Source organism: Oncorhynchus keta, chromosome 10, assembly GCF_023373465.1.
Source record: "Oncorhynchus keta strain PuntledgeMale-10-30-2019 chromosome 10, Oket_V2, whole genome shotgun sequence".
In the NCBI taxonomy this organism is placed as follows: domain Eukaryota; kingdom Metazoa; phylum Chordata; class Actinopteri; order Salmoniformes; family Salmonidae; genus Oncorhynchus; species Oncorhynchus keta.
In genome coordinates this window covers 5,629,342-5,654,872 of record NC_068430.1, presented here as the reverse complement: position 1 = coordinate 5,654,872, position 25,531 = coordinate 5,629,342, and the positions used below count along the sequence as shown (strand labels likewise).

Genomic DNA, 25,531 nt, shown 5'->3' with positions numbered 1-25,531 from the left:
ACAACAACACAGAGTTACACATGGAGTAAACAACAACAGAGTTACACATGGAGTAAACAACAACAACAGAGTTACACATGGAGTAAACAACAACAACAGAGTTACACATGGAGTAAACAACCACAACAGAGTTACACATGGAGTAAACAACCAAAACAGAGTTACACATGGAGTAAACAACCAAAACAGAGTTACACATGGAGTAAACAACCAACACAGAGTTACACATGGAGTAAACAACCAACACAGAGTTACACATGGAGTAAACAACCAACACAGAGTTACACATGGAGTAAACAACCAACACAGAGTTACACATGGAGTAAACAACCAACACAGAGTTACACATGGAGTAAACAACCAACACAGAGTTACACATGGAGTAAACAACCAACACAGAGTTACACATGGAGTAAACAACAATAAACAGAGTTACACATGGAGTAAACAACAATAAACAGAGTTACACATGGAGTAAACAACAATAAACAGAGTTACACATGGAGTAAACAACAATAAACAGAGTTACACATGGAGTAAACAACAATAAACAGAGTTACACATGGAGTAAACAACAATAAACAGAGTTACACATGGAGTAAACAACAATAAACAGAGTTACACATGGAGTAAACAACAATAAACAGAGTTACACATGGAGTAAACAACAATAAACAGAGTTACACATGGAGTAAACAACAATAAACAGAGTTACACATGGAGTAAACAACAATAAACAGAGTTACACATGGAGTAAACAACAATAAACAGAGTTACACATGGAGTAAACAACAATAAACAGAGTTACACATGGAGTAAACAACTAAACAGAGTTACACATGGAGTAAACAACTAAACAGAGTTACACATGGAGTAAACAACTAGAGTTACACATGGAGTAAACAACTAGAGTTACACATGGAGTAAACAACTAGAGTTACACATGGAGTAAACAACTAGAGTTACACATGGAGTAAACAACTAGAGTTACACATGGAGTAAACAACTAGAGTTACACATGGAGTAAACAACTAAACAGAGTTACACATGGAGTAAACAACAAACAGAGTTACACATGGAGTAAACAACAACACAGAGTTACACATGGAGTAAACAACAACACAGAGTTACACATGGAGTAAACAACAACAACAGAGTTACACATGGAGTAAACAACAACAACAGAGTTACACATGGAGTAAACAACAACAACAGAGTTACACATGGAGTAAACAACCAACACAGAGTTACACATGGAGTAAACAACCAACACAGAGTTACACATGGAGTAAACAACCTAAACAGAGTTACACATGGAGTAAACAATAAACAGAGTTACACATGGAGTAAACAACAACACAGTTACACATGGAGTAAACAACAACACAGAGTTACACATGGAGTAAACAACAACAACAGAGTTACACATGGAGTAAACAACAACACAGAGTTACACATGGAGTAAACAACAACACAGAGTTACACATGGAGTAAACAACCAACACAGAGTTACACATGGAGTAAACAACAACACAGAGTTACACATGGAGTAAACAACAACACAGAGTTACACATGGAGTAAACAACAACACAGAGTTACACATGGAGTAAACAACAACGTTACACATGGAGTAAACAAACGTACAATCAATAACACAATAGAAAAAGAAAATTGGTTGATTTTGTCTTTATTGATGACTTGTTGTGTGTCTGTGCCCCCCGACAGTCGTGTTCGTACAGTCATGAGCAGGTGGTGGACATGATGGACTTTCTAATAGACTGTGGACCCACTCAGCTTCACTGGGAACCTGTGGAGGTGTTTCACAAGCTCTCCTGTATTCCCCTCGTGTTACAACTCATCTCCATAGCCTGTGACTGGAGGAGTTACTATGGCAGGTAGGTTACCTGTAGTCTCTCTAATTGACCTGATTTTACTGGAGGACTTACTATGGCAGGTAGGTTACCTGTAGTCTCTCTAATTGACCTGATTTTACTGGAGGACTTACTATGGCAGGTAGGTTACCTGTAGTCTCTCTAATTGACCTGATTTTACTGGAGGACTTACTATGGCAGGTAGGTTACCTGTAGTCTCTCTAATTGACCTGATTTTACTGGAGGACTTACTATGGCAGGTAGGTTACCTGTAGTCTCTCTAATTGACCTGATTTTACTGGAGGACTTACTATGGCAGGTAGGTTACCTGTAGTCTCTCTAATTGACCTGATTTTACTGGAGGACTTACTATGGCAGGTAGGTTACCTGTAGTCTCTCTAATTGACCTGATTTTACTGGAGGACTTACTATGGCAGGTAGGTTACCTGTAGTCTCTCTAATTGACCTGATTCTACTGGAGGACTTACTATGGCAGGTAGGTTACCTGTAGTCTCTCTAATTGACCTGATTCTACTGGAGGACTTACTATGGCAGGTAGGTTACCTGTAGTCTCTCTAATTGACCTGATTCTACTGGAGGACTTACTATGGCAGGTAGGTTACCTGTAGTCTCTCTAATTGACCTGATTCTACTGGAGGAGTTACTATGGCAGGTAGGTTACCTGTAGTCTCTCTAATTGACCTGATTCTACTGGAGGACTTACTATGGCAGGTAGGTTACCTGTAGTCTCTCTAATTGACCTGATTCTACTGGAGGACTTACTATGGCAGGTAGGTTACCTGTAGTCTCTCTAATTGACCTGATTCTACTGGAGGACTTACTATGGCAGGTAGGTTACCTGTAGTCTCTCTAATTGACCTGATTCTACTGGAGGAGTTACTATGGCAGGTAGGTTACCTGTAGTCTCTAATTGACCTGATTTTACTGGAGGACTTACTATGGCAGGTAGGTTACCTGTAGTCTCTCTAATTGACCTGATTTTACTGGAGGAGTTACTATGGCAGGTAGGTTACCTGTAGTCTCTCTAATTGACCTGATTTTACTGGAGGAGTTACTATGGCAGGTAGGTTACCTGTAGTCTCTCTAATTGACCTGATTTTACTGGAGGACTTACTATGGCAGGTAGGTTACCTGTAGTCTCTCTAATTGACCTGATTCTACTGGAGGAGTTACTATGGCAGGTAGGTTACCTGTAGTCTCTCTAATTGACCTGATTTTACTGGAGGAGTTACTATGGCAGGTAGGTTACCTGTAGTCTCTCTAATTGACCTGATTCTACTGGAGGAGTTACTATGGCAGGTAGGTTACCTGTAGTCTCTCTAATTGACCTGATTTTACTGGAGGAGTTACTATGGCAGGTAGGTTACCTGTAGTCTCTCTAATTGACCTGATTTTACTGGAGGAGTTACTATGGCAGGTAGGTTACCTGTAGTCTCTCTAATTGACCTGATTCTACTGGAGGAGTTACTATGGCAGGTAGGTTACCTGTAGTCTCTCTAATTGACCTGATTCTACTGGAGGAGTTACTATGGCAGGTAGGTTACCTGTAGTCTCTCTAATTGACCTGATTTTAACACCTGCACATTCTTCTGATGAAGACTTAACATATCTCTTTGTTCTTCGGCCAGTTTCTCGCCGTCGTTTTGTTGTCATGACAAAATGTACACGTTGGATAACACCGATACACACATTGTGATTAAAAAGTATTTTTTTCCCCCTCCAAGGTCTAGAAGGCAGTTACAGTTATATCTATAGTGAGCTAAGATAAAAGTCCTGCTCAGGATCCTCCTCCCCTTGTCAGTAAGACTGCTGTACCCCCATAGAGATAATACTGTCTTACTTACGGTTCTGTCTACCAGGTCTGATACGGTGCGTTTCGCCCTGGACATCCTGGCTATGCTGACTGTAGTACCTAAAGTTCAGCTGCTGCTAGCTGAGACTGTAGACGTGCTGGATGAAGGAGGATCCACCGTCTGCACTGTCGGTATGTCTCTCTAGATTCTCTATATCTATACTGCTAGGTCAGTCTCTCTAGATTCTCTATATCTATACTACTAGGTCAGTCTCTGTAGATTCTCTATACCTATACTACTCGGTCAGTCTCTCTACATTCTCTATATACTACTCGGTCAGTCGCTCTAGATTCTCTATATCTACACTACTATGCCAGTCTCTCTAGATGCTCTATATCTATACTACTAGGTCAGTCTCTCTAGATGCTCTATACCCATACTACTAGGTCAGTCTCTCTAGATTCTCTATATCTATACTACTCTGTCAGTCTCTAGATTCTCTATATACTACTCGGTCAGTCTCTATATTCTCCATACCTATACTACTCGGTCAGTCTCTAGATTCTCTATCTATACTACCAGGTCAGTCTCTCTAGATTCTCTATATCTATACTACTCGGTCAGTCGCTCTAGATTCTCTATCTACACTACTATGCCAGTCTCTCTAGATGCTCTATATCTATACTACTCGGTCAGTCTCTCCAGATTCTCTATATCTATACTACTCGGTCAGTCTCTAGATTCTCTATATCTATACTACTCGGTCAGTCTCTATATCTATACTACTCGGTCAGTCTCTCTAGATTCTCTATCTATACTACCAGGTCAGTCTCTCTAGATTCTCTATATCTATACTACCAGGTCAGTCTCTCTAGATTCTCTATATCTATACTACCAGGTCAGTCTCTCTAGATTCTCTATCTATACTACCAGGTCAGTCTCTCTAGATTCTCTATATCTATACTACTCGGTCAGTCTCTCCAGATTCTCTATCTATACTACCAGGTCAGTCTCTCTAGATTCTCTATATCTATACTACTCGGTCAGTCTCTCCAGATTCTCTATCTATACTACCAGGTCAGTCTCTCTAGATTCTCTATATCTATACTACCAGGTCAGTCTCTAGATTCTCTATATCTATACTACCAGGTCAGTCTCTCTAGATTCTCTATATCTATACTACCAGGTCAGTCTCTCTAGATTCTCTATATCTATACTACCAGGTCAGTCTCTCTAGATTCTCTATATCTATACTACCAGGTCAGTCTCTCTAGATTCTCTATATCTATACTACCAGGTCAGTCTCTCTAGATTCTCTATATCTATACTACCAGGTCAGTCTCTCTAGATTCTCTATATCTATACTACCAGGTCAGTCTCTCTAGATTCTCTATATCTATACTACCAGGTCAGTCTCTCTAGATTCTCTATATCTATACTACCAGGTCAGTCTCTCTAGATTCTCTATATCTATACTACCAGGTCAGTCTCTCTAGATTCTCTATATCTATACTACCAGGTCAGTCTCTCTAGATTCTCTATATCTATACTACCAGGTCAGTCTCTCTAGATTCTCTATATCTATACTACCAGGTCAGTCTCTCTAGATTCTCTATATCTATACTACCAGGTCAGTCTCTCTAGATTCTCTATATCTATACTACCAGGTCAGTCTCTCTAGATTCTCTATATCTATACTACCAGGTCAGTCTCTCTAGATTCTCTATATCTATACTACCAGGTCAGTCTCTCTAGATTCTCTATATCTATACTACCAGGTCAGTCTCTCTAGATTCTCTATATCTATACTACCAGGTCAGTCTCTCTAGATTCTCTATATCTATACTACCAGGTCAGTCTCTCTAGAGCAGTGATCACCAACTGGTCTCCAAGGCGTTTCTAGTCGATCACCTATTTGTTTTATTAGTTTCTTGCTGCTGGCGGCAGGCCTCGTGCCAGGGCATTTATTTCCTTGGATCAGCTTTGTTGAAGTTTATTTGCAGATAGTCTGTGAATCTGTATGTTTTACAGTAGGCTGTTGGATATTGAGCAGATTTGAAAAAACGCGCCAGCATGAATGCTCATGATGTGACTGTCCCCAAGTTTTCAAATGAGGCTTTGTAAGGTCACGAAATGCTATGGGAATTAGTTTAATTATTTTTCTTAATGTATTGGGCCTACAGCCTTCAAGCAAAGCCAATATGCAGTGATAATGTATTGGGCCTACAGCCTTCAAGCAAAGCCAAAATGCAGTGATAATGTATTGGGTCTATAGCCTTCAAGCAAAGCCAATATGCAGTGATAATGTATTATGCCTACAGCCTTCAAGCAAAGCCAATATGCAGTGATAATGTATTGGGCCTATAGCCTTCAAGCAAAGCCAAAATGCAGTGATAATGTACTGGGCCTACAGCCTTCAAGCAAAGCCAAAATGCAGTGATAATGTATTGGGCCTACAGCCTTCAAGCAAAGCCAAAATGCAGTGATAATGTATTGGGCCTATAGCCTTCAAGCAAAGCCAATATGCAGTGATAATGTATTGGGCCTACAGCCTTCAAGCAAAGCCCAAATGCAGTGATAATGTATTGGGCCTACAGCCTTCAAGCAAAGCCCAAATGCAGTGATAATGTATTGGGCCTACAGCCTTCAAGCAAAGCCCAAATGCAGTGATAATGTATTGGGCCTACAGCCTTCAAGCAAAGCCCAAATGCAGTGATAATGTATTGGGCCTACAGCCTTCAAGCAAAGCCCAAATGCAGTGATAATGTATTGGGCCTACAGCCTTCAAGCAAAGCCAATATGCAGTGATAATGTATTGGGCCTACAGCCTTCAAGCAAAGCCAATATGCAGTTATAATGTATTGGGCCTACAGCCTTCAAGCAAAGCCAATATGCAGTGATAATGTATTGGGCCTACAGCCTTCAAGCAAAGCCAATATGCAGTGATAATGTATTGGGCCTACAGCCTTCAAGCAAAGCCAAAATGCAGTGATAATGTATTGGGCCTATAGCCTTCAAGCAAAGCCAAAATGCAGTGATAATGTATTGGGCCTACAGCCTTCAAGCAAAGCCTAAATGCAGTGATAATGTATTGGGCCTACAGCCTTCAAGCAAAGCCAAAATGCAGTGATAATGTATTGGGCCTATAGCCTTCAAGCAAAGCCAATATGCAGTGATAATGTATTGGGCCTACAGCCTTCAAGCAAAGCCAAAATGCAGTGATAATGTATTGGGCCTATAGCCTTCAAGCAAAGCCAATATGCAGTGATAATGTATTGGGCCTATAGCCTTCAAGCAAAGCCAAAATGCAGTGATAATGTATTGGGCCTATAGCCTTTAAGCAAAGCCAAAATGCAGTGATAATGTATTGGGCCTATAGCCTTCAAGCAAAGCCAAAATGCAGTGATAATGTATTGGGCCTATAGCCTTCAAGCAAAGCCAAGTCTGGATTACTGCAACTCGCTGTTGGCTGGGCTCCCTGCCTGTGCCATTAAACCTCTACAACTCATCCAGAACGCCGCAGCCCGTCTGGTGTTCAACCTTCCCAAGTTCTCTCACGTCACCCCGCTCCTCCGCTCTCTCCACTGGCTTCCAGTTGAAGCTCGCATCCGCTACAAGACCATGGTGCTTGCCTACGGAGCTGTGAGGGGAACGGCACCTCAGTACCTTCAGGCTCTGATCAGTCCCTACACCCAAACAAGGGCACTGCGTTCATCCACCTCTGGCCTGCTCGCCTCCCTACCACTGAGGAAGTACAGTTCCCGCTCAGCCCAGTCAAAACTGTTCGCTGCTCTGGCTCCCCAATGGTGGAACACACTCCCTCACGACGCCAGGACAGCGGAGTCAATCACCACCTTCCGGAGACACCTGAAACCCCACCTCTTTAAGGAATACCTAGGATAGGATAAAGTAATCCCCCCCCCCCCTTAAAAGATTTAGATGCACTATTGTAAAGTGGCTGTTCCACTGGATGTCATAAGGTGAATGCACCAATTTGTAAGTCGCTCTGGATAAGAGCATCTGCTAAATGACTTAAATGTAATGTAAATGTAATATAGCCTTCAAGCAAAGCCAAAATGCAGTGATAATGTATTGGGCCTATAGCCTTCAAGCAAAGCCAAAATGCAGTGATAATGTATTGGGCCTATAGCCTTTAAGCAAAGCCAAAATGCAGTGATAATGTATTGGGCCTATAGCCTTCAAGCAAAGCCAAAATGCAGTGATAATGTATTGGGCCTATAGCCTTCAAGCAAAGCCAAAATGCAGTGATAATGTATTGGGCCTATAGCCTTCAAGCAAAGCCAAAATGCAGTGATAATGTATTGGGTCTATAGCCTACTGCATAAACCTCATTGCTACAGAACTGTTTTTAATACATTAATGTTGCTGAGGCTTATGTTTTTTTATGTTATGTTTAATAAAAAAAAAATATATATATATGTATTCTCCGCCTATATTACGAGACCAGTCGCTCTATATTCTCTATATCTATATTACTAGACCAGTCGCTCTATATTCTCAGCCTATATTACTAGACCAGTCGCTCTATATTATCCGCCTATAATACTAGACCAGTCGCTCTATATTCTCTATATATAATACTAGACCAGTCGCTTTATATTCTCCACCTATATTACTAGACCAGTCGCTCTATATTCTCCGCCTATAATACTAGACCAGTCGCTGTATATTTTCTATATCTATATTACCAGACCAGTCACTCTATATTCTCTATATATAATACTAGACCAGTCGCTCTATATTCTCTATATATAATACTAGACCAGTCGCTCTATATTCTCTATATATAATACTAGACCAGTCGCTCTATATTCTCTATATATAATACTAGACCAGTCGCTCTATATTCTCTATATCTATATTACTAGACCAGTCGCTCTATATTCTCTGTCTATATTACTAGACCATTCGCTCTATATTCTCCGTCTATAATACTAGACCAGTCGCTCTATATTCTCCGTCTATAATACTAGACCAGTCGCTCTATATTACTAGACCAGTCGCTCTATATTCTCCGTCTATAATACTGTCTCTGTATATTCTCTATATATAATACTAGACCAGTCGCTCTATATTCTCTGTCTATAATACTAGACCAGTCGCTCTATATTCTCTATATATAATACTAGACCAGTCGCTGTATATTCTCTATATATAATACTAGACCAGTCGCTCTATATTCTCCGTCTATAATACTAGACCAGTCGCTCTATATTCTCTATATATAATACTAGACCAGTCGCTCTATATTCTCTATATATAATACTAGACCAGTCGCTCTATATTCTCTATATCTATATTACTAGACCAGTCGCTCTATATTCTCTGTCTATATTACTAGACCATTCGCTCTATATTCTCCGCCTATAATACTAGACCAGTCGCTCTATATTCTCCGTCTATAATACTGTCGCTGTATATTCTCTATATATAATACTAGACCAGTCGCTCTATATTCTCCGTCTATAATACTAGACCAGTCGCTCTATATTCTCTATATATAATACTAGACCAGTCGCTGTATATTCTCTATATATAATACTAGACCAGTCGCTCTATATTCTCTATATATAATACTAGACCAGTCGCTCTATATTACTAGACCAGTCGCTCTATATTCTCCGTCTATATTACTAGACCATTCGCTCTATATTCTCCGTCTATAATACTGTCGCTGTATATTCTCTATATATAATACTAGACCAGTCGCTCTATATGCTCTATATCTATATTACTAGACCAGTCGCTCTATATTCTCTATATATAATACTAGACCAGTCGCTCTATATTCTCTATATCTATATTACTAGACCAGTCGCTCTATATTCTCCATCTATAATACTAGACCAGTCGCTCTATATTCTCCGCCTATATTACTAGACCAGTCGCTCTATATTCTCTATATCTATATTACTAGACCAGTCGCTCTGTATTCTCCGCCTATATTACTAGACCAGTCGCTCTATATTCTCTATATCTATATTACTAGACCAGTCGCTCTATATTCTCTATATCTATACTGCTCAACCAGTCGCTCTTTATTCTCTATATCTATACTGCTAGATCAGTCGCTCTATTGTCTATATCTATAATACTAGACCAGTCGCTCTATATTCTCTATATCTATATTACTAGACCAGTCGCTCTATTCTCTATCTATACTGCTAGATCAGTTGCTCTATATTCTCTATCTATACTGCTAGATCAGTTGCTCTATATTCTCTATCTATACTGCTAGATCAGTTGCTCTATATTCTCTGTATATATACTGCTAGATCAGTTGCTCTATATTCTCTATATATATACTGCTAGATCAGTTGCTCTATATTCTCTATATCTATACTGCTAGATCAGTAGCTCTATATTCTCTATATCTATACTGCTAGATCATTTGCTCTATATTCTCTATATCGATACTGCTAGATCAGTTGCTCTATATCTATACTGCTAGATCAGTTGCTCTATATTCTCTATATCAATACTGCTAGATCAGTTGCTCTATATTCTCTATATCTATACTGCTAGATCAGTCTCTTTTCTGTACATGTTTTATACAATCGGATCTATTTCTTAAACCTGTGACTGGACTATAATTTTGTTCTCAATACTATGTTAGACAAGAAAGTTAACTTTCAATGTGTTCCTCCTGCAGGAATGAGTATTATCCTGGGGGTGGCGGAGGGAGAGGTGTTTGTCAACGATGCAGAGATCCAGAAGTCAGCGCTCCAGGTGGTCACCAACTGTGTGTGTGCCCCCGACCAGACCCTCACTTCCTTGGGCAGCTTTCTGCATCACCCCCCACAGGAGAGTGTGCTCACCAAGATGTGGAACGTTGTCCAGGCCAACAACGGCATTAAGGTAAGGGGGTTGTGACTCGTGTCCTCTGTGTAGGTGTGTGTCTCGGGGAACAGGGCTGTAAAATGCATCTTATTTCTCTGTTACTTACTGCAGTAAAGACGTGCTTCTCGTTGATCCTCAAACATTTTTTTTTTTCAACAATTTTTTTGTTTGTTTTTGTTTTCTTCTGTCACTAAACTGTTCTTCCAGGTCCTCCTTGGTTTACTGACGGTCAAGATGCCCATCACGGACGCAGATCTGATTAGAGCGTTGGCTTGCAAGGCTCTGGTTGGTCTGTCTCGCTCCAGGGCTGTCAGTCAGATCATCTCCAAGCTGCCTCTATTCTCTTCCTCACACATCCAGCAGCTGATGAAGGAACCTGTGCTGCAGGACAAACGCTCCCAACACGTTCGCTTCTGCCGGTACTCTGCCGAGCTCATAGAGAGGGTGTCGGGTAAGTCAAATCACCAAAAACCACCTTCAAAACAGACAACTTCTGCCGGTACTCTGCCGAGCTCATAGAGAGGGTGTCGGGTAAGTCAAATCACCAAAAACCACCAACTTCTGCCGGTACTCTGCCGAGCTCATAGAGAGGGTGTCGGGTAAGTCAAATCACCAAAAACCACCTTCAAAACAGACAACTTCTGCCGGTACTCTGCCGAGCTCATAGAGAGGGTGTCGGGTAAGTCAAATCACCAAAAACCACCTTCAAAACAGACAACTTCTGCCGGTACTCTGCCGAGCTCATAGAGAGGGTGTCGGGTAAGTCAAATCACCAAAAACCACCTTCAAAACAGACAACTTCTGCCGGTACTCTGCCGAGCTCATAGAGAGGGTGTCGGGTAAGTCAAATCACCAAAAACCACCAACTTCTGCCGGTACTCTGCCGAGCTCATAGAGAGGGTGTCGGGTAAGTCAAATCACCAAAAACCACCTTCAAAACAGACAACTTCTGCCGGTACTCTGCCGAGCTCATAGAGAGGGTGTCGGGTAAGTCAAATCACCAAAAACCACCTTCAAAACAGACAACTTCTGCCGGTACTCTGCCGAGCTCATAGAGAGGGTGTCGGGTAAGTCAAATCACCAAAAACCACCTTCAAAACAGACAACTTCTGCCGGTACTCTGCCGAGCTCATAGAGAGGGTGTCGGGTAAGTCAAATCACCAAAAACCACCTTCAAAACAGACAACTTCTGCCGGTACTCTGCCGAGCTCATAGAGAGGGTGTCGGGTAAGTCAAATCACCAAAAACCACCTTCAAAACAGACTAACTTTTTATTTTCATAGCCAGTTTCATACAAGGTAGCGATACGATATACGATACGATATACGATACGATATACGATATACGATATACGATACAATATACGATATACGATACGATACGATATACGGAAAACCATAAATCTGAGATTGTAAAATGTTAGGTCGGGATGATGCCACAATTGAACTTCTTTAGGAAAACAGCCCTATTGTTGGAAACAAACCATTGTTTTAGCCAGAGTCGCATGTATTTATTTTCCAAGCTACAGGCACACAATGTTTTACATACAGCATGTTTTTAAAGGACCAAATTAGTTTGGTTTGTGTGTTTATTTATTTTTTTGCCGTGGGAAAAATATTACGATACTGATGTTGTCCCGCCTCTGATAAAAAATGAACGGTAGTTTATAAACAACGAGGACAAAATGATCTTTATTTTCATCATGTGTCTGTTTTCCTCAGGTAAACCCTTGTTGATAGGGACAGATGTGTCTTTGGCCCGGCTCCAGAGGGCAAACGTTGTGGCCCAATCACGTATCTCCTTTCCTGAGAAGGAGTTGTTGCTGCTCATCAGGAACCACCTGGTGGCTAAAGGACTCCAGGATACCGCCTCAGCCCTCACCAAGGAGGCTAATCTCCCCTGCGGCCCGCTCTCCCTCTCCATCCCCCTCTCCTCCTCCCCCTCGCTCTACCAGGCAGTCTCTGTAGCTCCTCCCCCTGTCTCTTCGTCCTCTGTATTACCCAGAACCCCAAGGGGCATGGTCAACGGAGGAGTGGTAGTGGCTGCTCGCCTCACTGCTGTGACCCAATCGTCTTCCTCGGTCCAGACGCCACGTCCCTCCTCCTCCTTCCCTCCTTGTACCCCTCACGGCCCACCTCCCCATGGTTCGCCCCAGATTGGGCGTATCCTGTTCACGCGGGAGCGCTCCTCGGTCCTCGGTAGCCCTGGGACTGGACTTGGTGGTAGCAGTGGGAAACGGTCCTCCAGTGTGCTGAGACAGAAGTCAGACCACGGAGCGTTTAGCCAGAGTCCTGCCATGAAGAAACAGCTGGACAGACACCTGCCTTCCCCGCCTGCCCTGGACAGCATCATCACGGAGTACCTCAGGGAGCAGCACGCCAGGTTTGAACACTTTTGTTTTGTTTAACGTTTATCATCACCAGATTTCAGAAAGTATTCAGACCCCTTGACTTTTTACACATTTTGTTACGTAACAGCCTTATTCTATATTATTATTATTATTATATATATTCATAAAGCGAAAACAAGTTTTTACATACATTTGCAAATGAACTAAAAAAAACAGAAATACCTTATTTACATATTTATTACATAAAGGGTATTCAGACCCTTTGCTATGAGATTTGAAATTGAGCTCAGATGCATCCTGTTTCCATTGATCATCCTTGAGATGTTTCTACAACTTGATTGGAGCCTACCTGTGGTGAATGGATTGGACATGATTTGAAAAGGCACACCACCTGTCTTTATAAGGTCCCACAAGTTGACAGTGCATGTCAGAGTAAAAACCAAGCCATGAGGTCGAAGGAATTGTCCGTAGAGCTCCGAAACAGGATTGTGTCGAGGCACAGATCTTGGGAAGGGTACCAAAACATTTCTGTAGCATTGAAGGTCCCCAAGAACACAGTGGCCTCCATCACTCTTAAATGGAAGAAGTTTGGAATCACCAAGACTCTTCATAGTGCTGGCCGCCCGGCCAAACTGAGCAATAGGGGGAGAAGGGCCTTGGTCAGGGAGGTGACCAAGAACCCGATGGTCACTCTAACAGTTCCTCTGTGGAGATGGCAGAACCTTCCAGAAGGACAACCATCGCTGCAGAACTCCACCAGTCAGGCCTTTTATGTAGAGGCGCCAGACGGAAACCAATCCTCAGTATAAGGATCATGACATCCCGCTTGGAGTTTTCCAAAAGGAACCTGAAGACTCTCAAACCATGAGAAACAAGATTCTCTAGTCTGATGAAACCAAGATTGAACTCTGGCCTGAATGCCAAGCGTCACATCTGGAGGAAACCTGGCACCATCCCTACGGTGAAGCATGGTGGTGGCAGCATCATGCTGTGGGGATGTTTTTCAGTAGCAGGGACTGGGAGACTAGTCAGGATCGAGGGAAAGATGAACGGAGAAAATTACAGAGAGATCCTTGATGAAATTCTGCTCCAGAGCGCTCAGGACCTCAGACTGGGGTGAAGGTTTACCTTCCAACAGGACAACGAGCCCCAAGCACACAGCCAAGACAATGTAGGAGTCTCTGAATGTCCTTGAGTGGCCCAGCCGGAGCCCAGACTTGAACCTGATTGAACATCTATGGAAAGACCTGACAATAGCTGTGCAGCGACGCTCCCCATCCAACCTGACCGAGCTTGAGAGGATCTGCAGAGAAGAATGGGAGAAACTCCCCAAATACAGGTGTGCCAAGCTTGTAACGTCACACCCAAGAAGACTCAAGGCTGTAAGGTGCTTCAACAAAGTACTGAGTAAAGGGTCTGAACACTTATGTAAATGTAATGTTTCAGTTTTTGTATTTTTTAAATGAATTTTCAATGGTTTTACTTAAGTTGTTATTATGTGTAGATGAACTGTGTTTTATATATTTTGTATTTGACCTTTTATTCATACAGGTTGTTCTCATTGAGATAATATGTATTTTCCAAGAGAGACCTGGTCCAATAGCAGCAGGGGGAAACAACGTTTCAGACAGAACAACTTACATACATGAACACAACATTACACAAAACTATAAACACAGTACAACAATGACATATTACATTAAAAACACAAACGTCTTGACTAAAAACTATGACGACCAGCCAACAGCGCTGTAGAGATCACATTGATGTGTTAGACGTTTCTGATATGTAATGAACCTGAGGGGCTGCATGATACACTGAATCAAGTCCTCTCAGGGTCGTGGCTGTGGGCTGCATGATACACTGAATCAAGTGCTCTCAGGGTCGTGGCTGTGGGCTGCATGATACACTGAATCAAGTCCTCTCAGGGTCGTGGCTGTGGGCTGCATGATACACTGAATCAAGTGCTCTCAGGGTCGTGGCTGTGGGCTGCATGATACACTGAATCAAGTCCTCTCAGGGTCGTGGCTGAGGGCTGCATGATACACTGAATCAAGTCCTCTCAGGGTCGTGGCTGAGGGCTGCATGATACACTGAATCAAGTCCTCTCAGGGTCGTGGCTGTGGGCTGCATGATACACTGAATCAAGTCCTCTCAGGGTCGTGGCTGAGGGCTGCATGATACACTGAATCAAGTGCTCTCAGGGTCGTGGCTGTGGGCTGCATGATACACTGAATCAAGTGCTCTCAGGGTCGTGGCTGTGGGCTGCACGATACACTGAATCAAGTGCTCTCAGGGTCGTGGCTGTGGGGGCTGCGGGTCGTGGCTGTGGGCTGCACGATACACTGAATCAAGTCCTCTCAGGGTCGTGGCTGTGGGCTGCATGATACACTGAATCAAGTCCTCTCAGGGTCGTGGCTGTGGGCTGCACGATACACTGAATCAAGTCCTCTCAGGGTAGTGGCTGAGGGCTGCACGATACACTGAATCAAGTCCTCTCAGGGTCGTGGCTGTGGGCTGCACGATACACTGAATCAAGTCCTCTCAGGGTAGTGGCTGAGGCCTGCATATATATAACATCACTCAAATCTAAAACAGCTTGAGCTTCCTTATCAAGTTCTCTACATGCACAGTGTAGCTCAGCTCATCATCAACCCACACACCTAAATATTTGTACACTTTTAACTTGCTCTAAAGTCCAGCCAATGTAGCAATGACATGATTTGTAACATGCCTGGCATTTGAAAATACTTATTGACTCATTTCTGAGTTTTTTTTTCGTACATTTGATTCCAGGTGTAGGAACCCGGTGACTACCTGCCCCCCCTTCTCCCTGTTCACACCCCACCAGTGCCCAGAGCCCAAGCAGAGATGCCAGGCCCCGACTAACTTCACCTCCAGACTGACCAGCAGGGTGCTGTACCCTAAACATGGAGGGGTGGACGGAGGTTGTCTGGACAGACACCTCATCTTCAGCAGGTAGGTTTCACCTCAGAATGGCCCCCGGCCCGCATTTACATCCAGGCCTCTTGTCTTTTTTTGGGGGGGGGTTCATGTCAATAGTCTGAAGTGGCGACCTTCATTTCCTCACCTTCTTCAAAGGAGGAGAAGAAGACACTTTAAAACTGTTGAGATGAAACCTCTGGCCAAATACCATTACTAAACAGCAGACATTTTGGCCAACAAAAAGTATAGTATGTACAATGTAGAACATTTTAGTTTGTTTTAAATGTCATGTTCATTCAGACTTTTCATCAAAGTACAGTTCAGTGCATACTATTGAAGAATATGATTTTTCCAGACCCACCTGTTTTGATGGGGGCGTCCCACCTGTACAGCTGATGGGGGGCGTCCCACCTGTACCAAAAATGAATAAGTTGTCCCTGGAATCGACGCAATTACACATGAAATGATTCGTTCTCCGCAGGAAGAGACTAGTATGCTGATATTTGTTACTTACTGCATTCGTTTTTATTAAACAGTACATCCTAGATATTAGCAGCAGTGGTTAGAGCGTTGGACTGGTAACTGAAAGGTTTGCAAGATCAAACCCCTGAGCTGACGAGGTAAAAATCTGTTGTTCTGCCCCTGAACAAGGCAGTTAACCCACTGTTCCTAGACCAGTTAACCCACTGTTCCTAGACCAGTTAACCCACTGTTCCTAGACCAGTTAACCCACTGTTCCTAGACCAGTTAACCCACTGTTCCTAGACCAGTTAACCCACTGTTCCTAGACCAGTTAACCCACTGTTCCTAGACCAGTTAACCCACTGTTCCTAGACCAGTTAACCCACTGTTCCTAGACCAGTTAACCCACTGTTCCTAGACCAGTTAACCCCACTGTTCCTAGACCTGTTAACCCCACTGTTCCTAGACCTGTTAACCCACTGTTCCTAGACCTGTTAACCCACTGTTCCTAGACCAGTTAACCCACTGTTCCTAGACCAGTTAACCCACTGTTCCTAACAGTTAACCCACTGTTCCTAGACCAGTTAACCCACCTAGACCAGTTAACCCACTGTTCCTAGACCAGTTAACCCACTGTTCCTAGACCAGTTAACCCACTGTTCCTAGACCAGTTAACCCACTGTTCCTAGACCAGACCAGTTAACCCACTGTTCCTAGACCAGTTAACCCACTGTTTAACCAGTTAACCCACTGTTCCTAGACCAGTTAACCCACTGTTCCTAACCAGTTAACCCACTGTTCCTAGTTAACCCCTGTTAGACCAGTTAACCCACTGTTCCTAGACCAGTTAACCCACTGTAGACCAGTTAACCCACTGTTCCTAGACCAGTTAACCCACTGTTCCTAGACCAGTTAACCCACTGTTCCTAGACCAGTTAACCCACTGTTCCTAGACCAGTTAACCCACTGTTCCTAGACCAGTTAACCCACTGTTCCTAGACCAGTTAACCCACTGTTCCTAGACCAGTTAACCCACTGTTCCTAGACCAGTTAACCCACTGTTCCTAGACCAGTTAACCCACTGTTCCTAGACCAGTTAACCCACTGTTCCTAGACCAGTTAACCCACTGTTCCTAGACCAGTTAACCCACTGTTCCTAGACCAGTTAACCCACTGTTCCTAGACCAGTTAACCCACTGTTCCTAGACCAGTTAACCCACTGTTCCTAGACCAGTTAACCCCACTGTTCCTAGACCAGTTAACCCCACTGTTCCTAGACCAGTTAACCCCACTGTTCCTAGACCAGTTAACCCCACTGTTCCTGGACCAGTTAACCCACTGTTCCTAGACCAGTTAACCCACTGTTCCTAGACCGTCATTGAAAATAAGAATTTGTTCTTAACTGACTTGCCCAGTTAAATAAAAGTACATATGTTTTTAATTATTACACAGTATGCAGTTTAATTAAGTAGTCTGCAAGCCAGATTTTGGACAGTGTCTCCTTGTCGATCTGTTAAGTACCTTCCTTTACTTTCTCTTTCTGTAGCGAGTTGTTCCTCTCCTCGGTCTCTCTCCCTCTCCATCTCTTTAGCTAACCCCTTCATGATGTCTCTCTCCCTCTCCATCTCTTTAACTAACCCCTTCATGATGTCTCTCCATCTCTTTAACTAACCCCTTCATGATGTCTCTCTCCCTCTCCATCTCTTTAGCTAACCCCTTCATGATGTCTCTCCATCTCTTTAACTAACCCCTTCATGATGTCTCTCTCCCTCTCCATCTCTTTAGCTAACCCCTTCATGATGTCTCTCCATCTCTTTAACTAACCCCTTCATGATGTCTCTCCATCTCTTTAACTAACCCCTTCATGATGTCTCTCTCCATCTCTTTAGCTAACCCCTTCATGATGTCTCTCCATCTCTTTAGCTAACCCCTTCATGATGTCTCCCTCTCCATCTCTTTAGCTAACCCCTTCATGATGTCTCTCTCTCTCTCATCTCTTTAACTAACCCCTTCATGATGTCTCTCCATCTCTTTAGCTAACCCCTTCATGATGTCTCTCCATCTCTTTAGCTAACCCCTTCATGATGTCTCTCTCTCTCCATCTCTTTAACTAACCCCTTCTCTCTCCATCTCTTTAGCTAACCCCTTCATGATGTCTCTCTCTCTCCATCTCTTTAACTAACCCCTTCATGATGTCTCTCCATCTCTTTAACTAACCCCTTCATGATGTCTCTCTCTCTCCATCTCTTTAGCTAACCCCTTCATGATGTCTCTCTCTCTCCATCTCTTTAACTAACCCCTTCATGATGTCTCTCTCTCTCTCCATCTCTTTAACTAACCCCTTCATGATGTCTCTCTCCATCTCTTTAGCTAACCCCTTCATGATGTCTCTCTCTCTCCATCTCTTTAACTAACCCCTTCATGATGTCTCTCTCTCTCTCCATCTCTTTAGCTAACCCCTTCATGATGTCTCTCTCTCTCCATCTCTTTAGCTAACCCCTTCATGATGTCTCTCTCTCTCTCCATCTCTTTAACTAACCCCTTCATGATGTCTCTCTCTCTCTCCATCTCTTTAACTAACCCCTTCATGATGTCTCTCTCTCTCTCCATCTCTTTAACTAACCCCTTCATGATGTCTCTCTCTCTCCATCTCTTTAACTAACCCCTTCATGATGTCTCTCTCTCTCTCCATCTCTTTAACTAACCCCTTCATGATGTCTCTCTCTCCATCTCTTTAACTAACCCCTTCATGATGTCTCTCTCTCATCTCTTTAGCTAACCCCTTCATGATGTCTCTCTCTCTCATCTCTTTAGCTAACCCCTTCATGATGTCTCTCTCTCCCATCTCTTTAACTAACCCCTTCATGATGTCTCTCTCTCTCTCCATCTCTTTAACTAACCCCTTCATGATGTCTCTCTCTCTCTCCATCTCTTTAACTAACCCCTTCATGATGTCTCTCTCTCTCTCCATCTCTTTAACTAACCCCTTCATGATGTCTCTCTCTCTCCATCTCTTTAGCTAACCCCTTCATGATGTCTCTCTCCATCTCTTTAGCTAACCCCTTCATGATGTCTCTCTCTCTCCATCTCTTTAACTAACCCCTTCATGATGTCTCTCTCTCTCCATCTCTTTAGCTAACCCCTTCATGATGTCTCTCTCTCTCCATCTCTTTAACTAACCCCTTCATGATGTCTCTCTCTCTCCATCTCTTTAGCTAACCCCTTCATGATGTCTCTCTCTCTCCATCTCTTTAACTAACCCCTTCATGATGTCTCTCTCTCTCCATCTCTTTAGCTAACCCCTTCATGATGTCTCTCTCTCTCCATCTCTTTAACTAACCCCTTCATGATGTCTCTCTCTCTCTCCATCTCTTTAACTAACCCCTTCATGATGTCTCTCTCCATCTCTTTAGCTAACCCCTTCATGATGTCTCTCTCCATCTCTTTAACTAACCCCTTCATGATGTCTCTCTCCATCTCTTTAGCTAACCCCTTCATGATGTCTCTCTCCATCTCTTTAACTAACCCCTTCATGATGTCTCTCTCTCTCCATCTCTTTAGCTAACCCCTTCATGATGTCTCTCTCTCTCCATCTCTTTAACTAACCCCTTCATGATGTCTCTCTCTCTCCATCTCTTTAACTAACCCCTTCATGATGTCTCTCTCTCTCTCCATCTCTTTAACTAACCCCTTCATGATGTCTCTCTCCATCTCTTTAACTAACCCCTTCATGATGTCTCTCTCTCTCCATCTCTTTAGCTAACCCCTTCATGATGTCTCTCCATCTCTTTAGCTAACCCCTTCATGATGTCTCCCTCTCCATCTCTTTAGCTAACCCCTTCATGATGTCTCTCTCTCTCTCCATCTCTTTAACTAACCCCTTCATGATGTCTCTCTCTCTCCATCTCTTTAACTAACCCCTTCATGATGTCTCTCTCCATCTCTTTAGCTAACCCCTTCATGATGTCTCTCTCTCTCCATCTCTTTAGCTAACCCCTTCATGATGTCTCTCTCTCTCCATCTCTTTAGCTAACCCCTTCATGATGTCTCTCTCTCTCCATCTCTTTAGCTAACCCCTTCATGATGTCTCTCTCTCTCCATCTCTTTAGCTAACCCCTTCATGATGTCTCTCTCTCTCCATCTCTTTAGCTAACCCCTTCATGATGTCTCTCTCTCTCCATCTCTTTAGCTAACCCCTTCATGATGTCTCTCTCTCTCCATCTCTTTAGCTAACCCCTTCATGATGTCTCTCTCCATCTCTTTAACTAACCCCTTCATGATGTCTCTCTCCATCTCTTTAGCTAACCCCTTCATGATGTCTCTCTCCATCTCTTTAGCTAACCCCTTCATGATGTCTCTCCCTCTCCATCTCTTTAGCTAACCCCTTCATGATGTCTCTACATCTCTTTAACTAACCCCTTCATGATGTCTCTCTCTCTCCATCTCTTTAACTAACCCCTTCATGATGTCTCCCTCTCCATCTCTTTAACTAACCCCTTCATGATGTCTCTCTCTCTCATCTCCTAATCATGATGTCTTTCCAAGCTAACCCCTTCATGATGTCTCTCTCTCTCTCCATCTCTTTAGCTAACCCCTTCATGATGTCTCTCCATCTCTTTAGCTAACCCCTTCATGATGTCTCTCCATCTCTTTAGCTAACCCCTTCATGATGTCTCTCTCTCCATCTCTTTAGCTAACCCCTTCATGATGTCTCTCCATCTCTTTAGCTAACCCCTTCATGATGTCTCTCCATCTCTTTAACTAACCCCTTCATGATGTCTCTCCATCTCTTTAGCTAACCCCTTCATGATGTCTCTCTCTCCATCTCTTTAACTAACCCCTTCATGATGTCTCCCTCTCCATCTCTTTAACTAACCCCTTCATGATGTCTCTCCATCTCTTTAACTAACCCCTTCATGATGTCTCTCTCTCTCTCTCTCCATCTCTTTAGCTAACCCCTTCATGATGTCTCTCTCTCCATCTCTTTAACTAACCCCTTCATGATGTCTCTCTCTCTCCATCTCTTTAACTAACCCCTTCATGATGTCTCTCTCTCTCCATCTCTTTAACTAACCCCTTCATGATGTCTCTCTCTCTCCATCTCTTTAGCTAACCCCTTCATGATGTCTCTCTCCCTCTCCATCTCTTTAGCTAACCCCTTCATGATGTCTCTCCATCTCTTTAACTAACCCCTTCATGATGTCTCTCTCTCTCTCTCTCCATCTCTTTAGCTAACCCCTTCATGATGCCTCTCCATCTCTTTAGCTAACCCCTTCATGATGTCTCTCCATCTCTTTAACTAACCCCTTCATGATGTCTCTCCATCTCTTTAGCTAACCCCTTCATGATGTCTCTCCATCTCTTTAGCTAACCCCTTCATGATGTCTCTCTCTCTCTCCATCTCTTTAGCTAACCCCTTCATGATGTCTCTCTCTCTCCATCTCTTTAACTAACCCCTTCATGATGTCTCTCTCTCTCTCCATCTCTTTAACTAACCCCTTCATGATGTCTCTCTCCATCTCTTTAGCTAACCCCTTCATGATGTCTCTCCATCTCTTTAGCTAACCCCTTCATGATGCCTCTTCATCTCTTTAGCTAACCCCTTCATGATGTCTCTACATCTCTTTAGCTAACCCCTTCATGATGCCTCTCCATCTCTTTAGCTAACCCCTTCATGATGTCTCTCTCTCCATCTCTTTAGCTAACCCCTTCATGATGTCTCTCTCTCTCCATCTCTTTAACTAACCCCTTCATGATGTCTCTCCATCTCTTTAGCTAACCCCTTCATGATGTCTCTCCATCTCTTTAGCTAACCCCTTCATGATGTGTCTCTCTCTCTCATCTCTTTAGCTAACCCCTTCATGATGTCTCTCCATCTCTTTAACTAACCCCTTCATGATGTCTCTCTCTCTCTCTCCATCTCTTTAACTAACCCCTTCATGATGTCTCTCTCTCTCTCCATCTCTTTAACTAACCCCTTCATGATGTCTCTCTCTCTCTCTCTCTCCATCTCTTTAGCTAACCCCTTCATGATGTCTCTCTCTCTCTCTCCATCTCTTTAACTAACCCCTTCATGATGTCTCTCCATCTCTTTAACTAACCCCTTCATGATGTCTCTCTCCCACTCCATTTCTTTAGCTAACCCCTTCATGATGTCTCTCTCTCCATCTCTTTAGCTAACCCCTTCATGATGTCTCTCTCTCTCTCTCCATCTCTTTAACTAACCCCTTCATGATGTCTCTCCATCTCTTTAACTAACCCCTTCATGATGTGTCTCTCCCTCTCCATTTCTTTAACTAACCCCTTCATGATGTCTCTCCATCTCTTTAGCTAACCCCTTCATGATGTCTCTCCATCTCTTTAGCTAACCCCTTCATGATGTCTCTCTCTCTCTCCATCTCTTTAGCTAACCCCTTCATGATGTCTCTCTCTCTCTCCATCTCTTTAGCTAACCCCTTCATGATGTCTCTCTCTCTCTCCATCTCTTTAGCTAACCCCTTCATGATGTCTCTCTCTCTCTCCATTTCTTTAGCTAACCCCTTCATGATGTCTCTCCATCTCTTTAGCTAACCCCTTCATGATGTCTCTCTCTCTCCATCTCTTTAGCTAACCCCTTCATGATGTCTCTCTCTCTCTCCATCTCTTTAGCTAACCCCTTCATGATGTCTCTCTCTCTCTCCATCTCTTTAGCTAACCCCTTCATGATGTCTCTCTCTCTCTCCATCTCTTTAGCTAACCCCTTCATGATGTCTCTCTCTCTCTCCATTTCTTTAGCTAACCCCTTCATGATGTCTCTCTCTCTCCATCTCTTTAGCTAACCCCTTCATGATGTCTCTCTCTCTCTCCATTTCTTTAACTAACCCCTTCATGATGTCTCTCCATCTCTTTAGCTAACCCCTTCATGATGTCTCTCTCTCTCTCTCCATCTCTTTAGCTAACCCCTTCATGATGCCTCTTCCCCCCTCAGGTTCCGGCCCATCTCAGTGTTCAGGGAGGCTGAGGATGATGACAGTGGTTTCACCTGCTGTGCCTTCTCAGCCCGCGAGCGTTTCCTGATGCTGGGGACGTGTACAGGACACCTGAAGCTCTATAATGTGTTCAGCGGTCAGGAGGAGGCTAGCTACAGCTGTCATACCTCAGCCATCACTCACCTGGAGCCCTCACGGGTATGTAGATTGTTGGATGGATGGATCAGAGTGGTCAGGAGGAGGATGGATACAGCCATCACTCACCTGGAATCATCACGTCTCATTAGTAATAATCATACTACTACTGCATCTAAAAAATATAGCTGCAAGTACCCATGCCCGGGCTTAAGATTTGGCGCCACCATCAGGATGACTTGGACACACCACCCTTGGATAATATCTTGTGTTCTACTTTCCACATTTGCCAAATATCAGAACTCAAAATCAAACCTGTCATGTAATATGCTATTGATGTTTGCTGCAGAGGGATGATAGAGAGACATGAGAAAATATTTTAAAATCGTTGGAGAACAAGCTATGAAGGACAAATACTGGCGTTTTGGTACAGCCAACTAGAGCAAAAATTATATTGTGATATTGTCAAAACGATACTTCGGATATATCCTAAAAAAAATCATATCTATGTAACTTAATTTTTTAAATTTTTTATTCTCTCTCACTAATGTTGACTACTTTAAAACGTCTTCTACTCAAGTACTGCTTGACCAGTAGCGTTTTAAGTGTTTTTAACTAAATTCGAAATTGTGGAAAATCCATGTCGGACTTATGGGTCCTTGAGGCAAAAAAATATTATTGTGAGGGGCGTATCTACTGAACTTCAGGACTCGTATAAGAGGTGTGGGGCGTATGTACTGAACTTCAGGACTCGTATAAGAGGTGTGGGGCGTATCTACTGAACTTCAGGACTCGTATAAGAGGTGAGGGGCGTATCTACTGAACTTCAGGACTCGTATAAGAGGTGAGGGACGTATGTACTGAACTTCAGGACTCGTATAAGAGGTGTGGGACGTATGTACTGAACTTCAGGACTCGTATAAGAGGTGTGGGGCGTATGTACTGAACTTCAGGACTCGTGTAAGAGGTGAGGGACGTATCTACTGAACTTCAGGACTCGTATAAGAGGTGAGGGGCGTATCTACTGAACTTCAGGACTCGTATAAGAGGTGTGGGGCGTATCTACTGAACTTCAGGACTCGTATAAGAGGTGAGGGACGTATGTACTGAACTTCAGGACTCGTATAAGAGGTGAGGGACGGGAGCTTTCAAAGTTAGAACATTTCTCAAACAATATGGCCACGAAAAGCCAATGAGAGTGCGCATGATTTTATCCGGTCCAACAGCCGGTCAAGGCTTCACCCAACTTAACCCCATTACTGCCACTACTACTACTACTGCCACTACTACTGCCACTACTACTGCCACTACTACTGCCACTACTACTGCTACTACTACTACTGCTACTACTACTACTGCTGCTACTGCTACTGCTGCTGCTACTGCTACTACTGCTACTGCTACTGCTACTACTGCCACTACTACTGCTACTACTGCTACTACTACTACTGCTGCTACTGCTACTGCTGCTGCTGCTGCTGCTACTACTGCTACTGCTGCTACTGCTACTACTACTGCTACTACTACTGCTGCTGCTGCTGCTGCTACTACTACACTGCTACTACTACTACTGCTACTGAACACTGCTGCTACTGCTACTGGTGCTGCTGCTGCTGCTGCTGAACTGCTCACTACTGCTACTATGCTGCTACTACTACTGCAATGACTGCTACTACTACTGCTGCAACCACCACTACTGCTGCTGCTGCTGCTGCTACCTGCTGCTACTGCACTACCACTTTGCTCAAACAACTGCTACTACTACTACTGCCACTGAAACTGCTGCCAACCACTGCTGCTACTGCACTACTGTGCTACTACTGCTACTACTACTGCCACTACTGCCACCACGCTGCTGCTGCCACTGCAACTACTGCTGCTGCTGCTACACTGCTACTACTGCTGCTACTGCTGCTGCTGCTGCTACTGCTGCTACTACTACTGCTACTACTGCTACTGCTACTGCTACTACTGCCTACTACTGCCACTGCTGCTGCTGCTGCTACTACTGCTACTGCTACTGCTGCCACTACTACTGCTACTACTGCTACTGCTACTACTGCTACTGCTACTACTGCTACTACTGCTACTGCTACTGCTGCTACTACTGCTGCTACTGCTGC

General features: G+C 43.4%; 1 protein-coding gene across 4 annotated transcripts in view; it reads left to right on the top strand.

Moving 5' to 3' along the window:
• The window catches only part of LOC118379912 (DDB1- and CUL4-associated factor 1), a 60,748-nt gene that overhangs the window by 17,940 nt on the left and 17,277 nt on the right, over positions 1-25,531 (top strand). For all 4 annotated transcript variants that reach the window (XM_052526215.1, XM_052526216.1, XM_052526218.1 and 1 more), the window contains 7 exons: positions 1,727-1,896; positions 3,753-3,877; positions 10,360-10,565; positions 10,755-10,998; positions 12,269-12,929; positions 15,694-15,876; positions 23,273-23,471. In XM_052526215.1, coding sequence (XP_052382175.1) covers positions 1,727-1,896; positions 3,753-3,877; positions 10,360-10,565; positions 10,755-10,998; positions 12,269-12,929; positions 15,694-15,876; positions 23,273-23,471 — 1,788 coding nt within the window. The remainder of the gene's footprint in view (positions 1-1,726; positions 1,897-3,752; positions 3,878-10,359; positions 10,566-10,754; positions 10,999-12,268; positions 12,930-15,693; positions 15,877-23,272; positions 23,472-25,531) is intronic.